This window comes from Thunnus albacares, chromosome 23 (genome assembly GCF_914725855.1).
Source record: "Thunnus albacares chromosome 23, fThuAlb1.1, whole genome shotgun sequence".
Classification (NCBI taxonomy): Eukaryota; Metazoa; Chordata; class Actinopteri; order Scombriformes; family Scombridae; genus Thunnus; species Thunnus albacares.
Window position 1 is genome coordinate 13,377,833 of NC_058128.1, and position 9,812 is coordinate 13,387,644.

At 37.2% G+C, this 9,812-nt stretch overlaps 1 protein-coding gene across 1 annotated transcript; it reads right to left on the reverse strand.

Moving 5' to 3' along the window:
* Nucleotides 1–318: 318 nt before the first annotated feature.
* Nucleotides 319–6,806, reverse strand: pwp1 (PWP1 homolog, endonuclein). The gene is made up of 15 exons (XM_044342997.1): nt 6,604–6,806; nt 5,268–5,326; nt 5,012–5,181; nt 4,832–4,917; nt 4,529–4,625; nt 4,199–4,309; nt 3,886–4,016; nt 2,847–2,920; nt 2,661–2,757; nt 2,499–2,560; nt 2,307–2,418; nt 1,701–1,791; nt 1,425–1,546; nt 1,138–1,243; nt 319–902 (listed from the first exon to the last, which is right to left on the reverse strand). The coding sequence occupies exons 1-15, from the start codon at nt 6,667–6,669 to the stop codon at nt 808–810; spliced, it is 1,479 nt and encodes a 492-aa protein (XP_044198932.1). The 5' UTR covers nt 6,670–6,806; the 3' UTR covers nt 319–807.
* Nucleotides 6,807–9,812: the final 3,006 nt, after the last annotated feature.

Consider the following 9,812-nt stretch of genomic DNA (forward strand, 5'->3'; position numbering starts at 1 on the left):
AATTATTAGACATTACTTAATATATATTTAATACATAAGCCATCTACTGCATTCATTCAGTCAATATTACTTGATGATTATGCATAAAGCAAGAGTTCAAACAGGGTTTAGGTTGTCACAATTTTTATGAATGTGACAATAAAAATTTGCAGATTGCAAAAAATTGTTGGGCTGCTGAAATGAAATCAAAGCAGGCTGGAGTATCTGCAGTGAGCTTCAAGTTCATCAATCTGACGTCATGTTTGATCAATCTCAGACGGAATTATCATGTGTCTTCTGATGATGCAGAGTTTCAGAATTAGAAGACAAACATAAAGGTTTACACCTTCTATAAACTGTATTTATTTATTGGATATACAGCATCTTAAAAACACTGTTTGTCCAGAGACTTCTTAATATTTCATTTTACTGTTCATACCAGGGTACCAGGTATACAATATGACCTATATGTTTCTCATGTGAAAATAGTCTTAGTAGCATACTACATTTGGAAATGTACAAAGAAATGCAATCTGAGAGGGATGTTGATTATGACAATTCAAACACTGCTTTCACCTAAAAACAATTCCTATAATATTCACTGATATGAACATAAGAAATTATTTTCTTAACTTCTTTACTTTTACTTTACCGCTGTTGGTATTTGTGGTCAGAAAAAGTCTGAACAAACTTCAAAGTCTTTCAGGTGCTTTAGGTCCACTTTGCACTTTGGCCACTCTCTCAAGTCTTTCAGGAGTGCAGCTTTATTTACTGCACGCCTGCTCAGTTTATTCATGTTAACAGGCTGCTGTTGCATCCAGAACGTCACTAGGAGACTTCCATCTCGGCTGTGGCTGCAGTGCTGGATGCCTGTGATCCTGTGTTCACCACCAAGCGCTCTCGACTGCCGAACACCTCAGTCACTAGAGGAAAACAATCACAGCATTATTAAATTAATAATTAATATTATGAGTAAAGGTCAAGCATTGTATATTGCCTGATAGATGTACAGGAAATAGATTTGACAGCTTACAATCAACAAGTGAAAGAAATAAATGTTTAAACTTTTCATCTGATTTCAATGTCCAGCATGAAGTAAGAATGTGATGTTAAGTAGGAAAGAAATAAGAAATACAGATAATTTAGTATCAGCCGTACCTGCTGCAACATCACTTATATCCCAAACCCGCAAGCCGTCCTTCTGTCCTCCAAAGGCGTAAGTGAAGGGCTGATCAGGACAACATGCAGCGCAGAACAGCACACCCTGTTCACAGGTGAGGAAGCACATTGTTACAACATCTTTAACAACCACAAATGTCAGCTATCCCCCTGCTACGTGCAAGATTTACACTTATATTAAAATACAAAGTTACAATAGTCCACACTCCTTCAGTGACAGTTGTGAAAGAATGTGGGATCTACATACTGTAAATGCATGTTCTTACCATTTTCATGTCCCTTGAATGCACCAGATTTGGTTTGTTCCCCATAATGTCCCAGATCTTTACGTGTTTGTCAGCTGATGAAGTGACCAGGCATCCTTTAATCTGGCTGCTAAGATCCAAACCTGCAGAAATATAAGATTAGATGTCATTTTTTGTAGTAATGTTAATAATTGTACCTTTCGTTCCACCATAAAGTAAACCTATAGCACATAAAAACATTCATGGCACAAGCGTAGGCATATACACACAGACACACACTCACACACTTCTGCTTACCTGACACTTCTTGATCATGTGCCCTCAGTGTGAACACGGGTTTATCAGAGCGTGCGTCCAGACAGTAGACGAAACCATCCTCTGTGCTGGCCTGAAACACAACCACACACTTAAGTTAATGACAGAGGTTGTGAAACAAACAGCATACACACCAGCTATATTTATAACTCCTATTTACACTTTAACAGTTATAGAAATGTGAGCAACAGGAGGTATGAATAACTCATTTTCTAACCAGCACTGATGGAAAGAAAAGCTCATTTACTACTGACCAAACTTAGTGTCACTCTGAGAGGAATATGCTTGTTTACATGTCTGAACCACACTTACTTAAGGTTCTTCACAGATTAATTAGTATCACAGATTTGAGTGATGCTGCTAATTTACTGACCTTGTCACTAATTTGGGTTTGGGAAGAAGCCAAAAAACAGCAGGTCCTATTTGCCAAATTACAACATCCACATGTTGTTTGATTCTCTTGTTAAGAAATACTTTTGTCCCAGTATAATCTCAACAAAATGAAAACTGGAGATGAGATTTTATAATATTCTTGATTTTTTTTTGTATTCTTATCGAGTCTGACAGTAAAATGGCTTGTGCTCCTACCAGGAAGTTGCAGGGTGAAAAGTGATTCCAGGCCAGGCGCTCCACTTGACCACTAAACCTCCAGGTCCGGTAACTGTTATCTGGACTACGGCAATCATAGAGGACAGCTGTCCTGCAAAAGAGAAAATATTAGTCTCAAACCCGCTGTGAATGAAAAACAAAATTTACTGTTTAATTCTAGATGACACTTACTTGTCATATGATCCTGATATCAGAGTCTGTGCCTCAAAGGGGTGAAAAGCCAACGTCTGAACCTGGAAGATGAAAGATTTCCAGAAGTTGAAGCTGCAAATTCTGTGGCTTTGATACTAAATAGACACTACAATATTCAGCATTGTGTTTCTTATTGAATACCTTATCAGTGTGTCGACGCAGAGTTGTGGCTGGTTTGCCTTGAGACAGATCCCACAAGATCACAGTGTCATCTGCTGATCCACTGGCCAACACATTCCTAAGCAAGAGAAGATTTGCCTCAATTTTTGTGCATAACTGTGCTTAATAAAATACATCAGTGAATGCTCCCGGCCCTCTGATACTCACCTGACCAGTTTGTTCCAGGATAAATCCAACACTGCATCCGTGTGTCCCTCGACAGGCTCTGCTGCTGCTGCCCCCTGGGATCACCAAAAACAGGCAGCAATGTGTTGATAAGAGCAGGAAATAATGCAGGAGAGAGGGACAAGGCTGTCTACTAATACTGGTGTTGAAAATGTAGAAAAATAAGTCCTGAACATCAGAACCAGAAGAGTGCACTCAGTGGAGTTCAGATCTTGGCCAGATGTGTCTGGGGACATGTATGGTCTCAGTTTTCTTTGAGATGCATAGAATAGTGTAATGGTATTGTAACCGAGCATCCTCCTTGGTTCGCCTAACTGTATAAACTTAATAAAGTGACAACAAACAGGATGATAAGTCCAAACTTCTCCATTTAAATAGTTATTTATTTAGAACATTTATCATAACACACCACACAAAATAAAACCCCTCCCTTACCTCCCTCTCCCCTCCCAAACTAAGAAGAACTGAATCTCACTCAATAGTCCCACCCAGCTCCCTTACAGTCAAGATGGCAGCAAAGCTAACACGAACAGGGATTTATTCATCCCGTTTAGTGCCTAACGTTAGTGGATCATAAAATATCGGGTATGGAATGAATCTGAAGATGCTCCAGTTCAAGATGAGACCAATTTTTTCTATGGATGATGTTTTTGAGCCATGATGTGGCCTGAAACAGACTTTCGCCTAGCTGATTGCCAGAAATGCCTTTTGCTGCAGTTATTGATCACTTGCTGCTCCTACCGGCCAGTTAAGAGGAAGGAAGAGTCTTGAGAATACAGTCATAAAGATTCACAAAAAATAGTAAGCTGATGCATAGTATGTGAGATTAGTTGCAGAACGATACACACACAGAGGAAATAAAAAAACATGCACAAAATAATTCTTGACACAATCAATCTTATAACTTGTTAAAAATGTTGAATACTCAATTAAGACTTGATTAACAAAAATACTACAGAGTTAATAGCTGACTTGAAGTTTAGAAAGTAAGTTAACTACTTCTAAAGATAAAGACTTGTACCTTCTTGCTCTTCTTTTTCTTCTTAGAGGCCTTTTTGCTCCCTAGGGAGAAGACTGGCTCTAAACAGTCCACCACATCCAGGTCCCACACGTCGATCTGAGGAGTCATGTTGCCCACAGCGGCGTAGTTAGCTGCAGCCAGGGGAGAGAGAGAAGATTCAAGTCAATAGACAGAAATAAGTCTATTTTTAGGTTTGGGTTTAGCTTAAGATTAAATATAATGCTCATAACTACTGTTGTTAACAATTTATTATTATCAAAGAATAGAAGTTATCACACCTTGAGGTTTAGAAAGAAACTGATTATTCTCTTACCTGATCCTTCTCCAGGGTTTGGGTCAAAGTTTAGCCACTCTATACACAGCGGGTAAGCTGGCAGCAGAATATCATGATGAACATACAAAGAGTCTTCCTCTGAGTTATGAACTGTAAAAGAAATACATATTTTAGGATTCTCCAACATAATAAATAATGGAAAGATTATTTTTTGAATTAATGTTTGGATAAAAAAATATACATTTTTAAAGCCTGATACACAAATCATCATATAGATAAAAACAAAAGTATCGAAGCAACAGAAGATATTTTCCTGTGTCTTCAGAATATTCTCTGCCACCTCATCATGTTACATATGAAGATATTTACTGTAGATCTCCAAATTGCAGCAGTCCTTCTCTGCTCTGCCTGCGAGGATGAGATTGTCGTTGGGCTTGATTTGGAAGTCTTCTCGCTCATACTGGTCCTAGAAAGATGAGAGGTGAATGATTTTGGCTTTGACAAGATAAAATGAGTGTTGAAATTGGCTTTAAAATTCACAGCAAGCACTCCGGATTTGACTTATTTTTGTAAAACTTTCCCCCGTGCTCAGAAGTCATAGAAGAGGGGTTTTTCTTGAGTGTACAGGCGCCTTAAATCTGTATTATCATTATCATTATCAAGAGCACTCACTGTATCTTTGAGAGTGATGTAAGGATCCTCCTCATTGGAGCTGAACACTGTGAGTCCAGCCAGACTGTCCCCGAGATTGGCAGTCACTGGATTAGAGCGAGACGAACAAGGTCAGTTTGAACACAACTAACGAACTAAAACACAATAAACTGGAAATAATTTGTTTCTACACTCGCTCACCATTGTCCTCTTCATCATATTTATCCAGGCCGTACTCTGCTAGTTCGTCCTCTTCCTCCTTCCTTTCTTCGCTCTCATCCTCTGGAGCTCCAGCAACGTCCGGTGTAATGTCGTTAGTATCCGCAGCTATACCCTCATCATCCTCTTCCTCATCCTCAGCTACTTGTTCTCTGATTTAACAGAGAATATTTAAATGAAATTGATGAAACAGACGCAAACACTGCTGTAAAATGTGTATTTTGTTCCAGCAACATACCCCAGCTCCTGCTTTGCTTCAGTAATGATACGTTGTAGCTCCTCTTGGCTCAACTCAACCTGAAGTGGAATTATAAAGTTGATAGAGAGAAACATTGTGTATTTGTCAGTTGGAGAAAATCTGGAAAGACTTGGAAAACAACGTCTTGACATCCCTGTGGGCAAATTCTTTATTCATAAGATGTGATGCCTCAAGAAAAAGCCGACTTTAAGAGTGTTTCTAACAGGTTTTGACATGTATCTCACCAAACCCAGAAAACAGAAAAGCTTTAAAATGCATAGAACATTTATCTGAATATGGAAATGTAACTTAGTGACATTTCTTTATAGACCAGATTCAATCTTGGCTGTTTTAAAACACACCTCAGGCCTCTCTTTTGTTTGTTTGTTTTCTTTTATCTCCACTGATTATCCTATCTGCTTGCTTTTTTTTTTTTTTTTTTACATATTACCTTTGAACGTAAAGTATTTTCTTTTTTTATTCAGGATACGAGAATGAATTGTGTCAGGATTTATATTATCTGTTTCCTAATTTTTGTTGTTTTTGTTATGTTTTGTAATGACTATTTGTATTATATGTTTGCAATAAAAAATAAAAAAAATCTGTCAGTCACCGTTTTCAGTATTTTCGCACAGTAAAAAAATTAATATCTAATAATAAACTGTGGGTGAATTGAGAGATTTGGATTTTAGTAGCGCTGAAACAATTAATGGACTCATTGATTAGTCAATGTCAGAAACTTAATTGGCAACTATTTAGATAATCAATGCCAAATTTGACTATTTGATGCTTTTGGTAGTCAAATATGAAAATAAACTGAATATTTTTTGGGTTTCGGACTTTTAGTTGAATAAAACAATACTTTTAAAAATGTTAATTAGTTTTTGGGGAAAATTGTGATGCCATCGTTCACTTTTTCTCTGACTTTTTATAGGTTAGACTAGCAGGTGAATCACTTAAGTGGGAAAATAATTGGTAACAAAAATAAGCAATAGTTGCAGCCCTAAATTTTAGTCTTACTTAAGTTTTTTTGTTTGTTTGTTTGTTTTACAAATCAAGCTTGTGCACTTGTAGGTTCAATGACTTCTCTACAGGTTTGTTATATTTCCTAAACATTCAAATTCAAAATTCAATAACATATAAACAAGTATAATGCTGTCTGGGATTTAAATTATAACTTAACACCAATAAACACTCGGTAAAAGGGAGCTCTTTACATTCAATAAAAATAAAATAATACTATTAACAATATAACATCACAGTCTGATTTGTTGACACATTAGCAGCTGGTCGGCTAACGTTATGTTGCTAACAGTTTGCTAAGCACGTTACTTACTTTGTCCGGGGTTTCCTTGGCAACGCCTCGCTTCACCCATGCGACACAAGTAATCTGGGAGCTCATTCTGTAGAAACAGCAGGTTTAAAGATCAAATATTCTTATAATTATTGTTATTATATTTGACTGGCTCGACTCAGGCGTGGACAGAGCTGGCATACATGTGAGTAAAAAATTTGTCGCATCTAGATTACGTCATAGAAGCGTTAAAAGCATGGTTAAAGGGAGCTGCCTGATCAAAAGTGTAACAGAGATATGACACTAAAACAGTGCTGAAAGAAGTATTTAGATCCTTTACTTAAGTAAAACTACTAATACAGCAATGTAAAAAGACTCCAGTACAAGTCCTACATGAAAAAAGTAAATAAGTATTATGAGCTTGATGTAGTTAAAGTATTGCAGTAAAAGTAGTGCTTTAGTCCCTCTGACTGATATATTATTATATATGACATCATTAGATTATTAATACTGAAGCATCAGTGTGTAAGCAGCATGTTACTGTTGTAGCTGCTGGAGGTGGAGCTAGTTTGAACTACTTTATATACAGTTAGCTGGTTTAGTCCAGTAGTTCCCAACCTAGGGGTCAGGCCCCTCCAAAGGGTCACCAGATAAATTTGAGGGGTCATGAGATGATTTATGGGAAGAGAAAAGAAAAGAAAAGAAGAAAAAAGAGAACATATATTATTATTATATTATACTATATTATTGTAGTATATTATATTGTTTGTTTTTATCACTAATAAATACAAGTAAGAACATTTTAATGTTGTAGTTCATCAATGTGGAGCCAATTTTAGATACTTTGAGTAGATTAATAGTAATAGTACTGCATCATATGAGTATCATATTTTTCATAATAATTATAAATTTTATTTATATAGCACCTTTCACAGAAAGTACGTAACAGATTTTAAAAAACAAGAAAACAGTAACTAAAATATATTATTTTATGTAAAATCTTAATTTAAAAAAGTAAGTAGTAACTATAAGTGGAAAATAAACGTAGTGGAGTAGAGAGCACAATATTTTCCTCTGAAATGTAGTGGAGTAGAAGTACAAAGTGGCATAAAATGGAAACTCAAGTATCTTAAATTTGTATTCAGTACAGTACTTGAGTAAATGTACTTAGTTACATTCCACCACTGGCAGGACAAACTATGATCCGATGGAATTAGTTTTAGGCATATAATAGGATAATGATCCTTGTCAGTGCCCAATGGTGAGAGAGGAGTTGTCCGGACTGATACCAGGTGGATATACAGCAGTGTAGCAGGAAGATGACAATGCTCTCTATGTCAATATGAGGCTATCAGACGAACTGCAGGGGGTCCAGCGATGGCTGAATTAATGGTCAGAGCTGTTTCAGAACCCTCCTCTCCAGTGATTTCATGACATGAGAGGTCAGCAAAACAGTTTAGTCATTTGGTGTGTTTGGATGTTTCTTCCAAGAACACACTGTGTCAAGTTTTCCTAGAAGACAGAGAGGTGCAGTTAGCAATGGTGGAAGAGATGAGGAATTTGAAGGGCAGGCAGCAACCTCCTTTGTTGAACTTACTGAAGAACTGGTTTATCTTGTTGGTTCTATTTTGGTCTCTTTTGTCATCTAGTTGTTGTTGTCAACTGTACAGCATGTGATTGTTCTCATACTGTACTATTCAAACCTCTCTTGTGTTGTTCTGTTGAAGTTTTTCTACAGCTTACTCGCCCTTGTTGTTTCTGTATGTGATTCACTTCCTCCCTGTCACCACAGGAAAGAAAAAACAGACAAATCTGTTTTCAGTTTTTAGACTTTTTTCTAATTTTTTTGTTTTTGGTGAAATATTGGATCATTTAAACAATTGTTGAAATGAAACCATGTGAGAAGATTAGAGGGAAAAATCACTATTTGGTGGCGCTGTTAACAACACATAGACATCTGAAATGTGACCCCGACTGCATGCTGCTTTTTGTAAGATGTCAAAAGCCAAAAAGGTTGGAAACCACTGGTTTCATCTTTAACAATGTGTTGTATTTTAAAAGCTTGTTATATGATCCATTGTGTCAAATATCTTCATCTGAAAAGTAACTTAAGCTGTCAGATAAATGTAGTGGAGTAGAAAGTGCAATATTTTCCTCTCAAATGTAGTGGAGTGGAAGTATAAAGTAGCATCAAATGGAAATACTCAAGTAAAGTACAAGTACCTCGAAATTGTACAGTGCCTGAGTAAATGTACTTAGTTACATTGCACCACTGGTTTGTGGGAACATTGTTGTCCACACAAAAGTTAATGTACTCTGTTATGCAGTCTGTGAGTGCATCTGTGTCCCCCCCTTGTGGACTACAGAGAACATCATCATAAGGTGAAAGAGATGTTTTAAATTTTTTGTTTTTCAATAGCGCCTCAAGAAACATAATTCTTATAAGTTGCTACACATTTTCCAGAACCAACTCGATATCTTATTAAATTTCTGATATTAATTTCATCACTAGTTCATGAGGTGAGAGTCAGTATGATGTAGGTGCTGCAAAACATACATATACAAGATCGGCTTCTGTGACAGGCCACGAATGGTCTGATCTCTTCTTCTATAAATTTACAGAAGTTCACAAGAGCCTTTCTCCTCCGTGTGCTTGAAGGTCTCGTCTGGTTTCAAACGTCAGCTTGAAGTTGGTCTTGTGGAGGATGTTACAACCCTCTCTGCCCAGTCTGCCTGTGGCTTCAATTTGTGTGGCTGGTCTCTGTTTCTGCAGGTACTGGAGGTGGGTGTGGCAGCATCATCAGGAACACTGCCAACACGTGGGGCTCTGGGTGCCAGTGCCTCTTCAAAAACCCTTTGGAGTGCAGTTGCTGGTGTGCTCTCCTCCCTGAGACACCTTTTGGCTTTTGGATTGACATTTGACTTGTTTTTTTGCACCATACAACACTACATCCATACACTGTTCCACTCATGCACTCACCTACACTACTGATCTCACTGACTACACATCCCATTGTTAGGTTAAGTTTTTCTCTTAGGTTACTTTCTTTTTTTAGATGAATTGGTTATTAATTGGCTTTGTTGTGTGCGTCTCCCTTCTTTGTCATGACCGTGCAGTCCAGTTTGTGACAGAGGATAACCTGTGTCAAGTATTTATTTTATTTTATCTGTTCTTAGACAGCATGTGGGACATCTGGGATCATGTAGTATAGGATGAACTTGGTAAAGTAAAGGAGAAGAAATACTTGAAA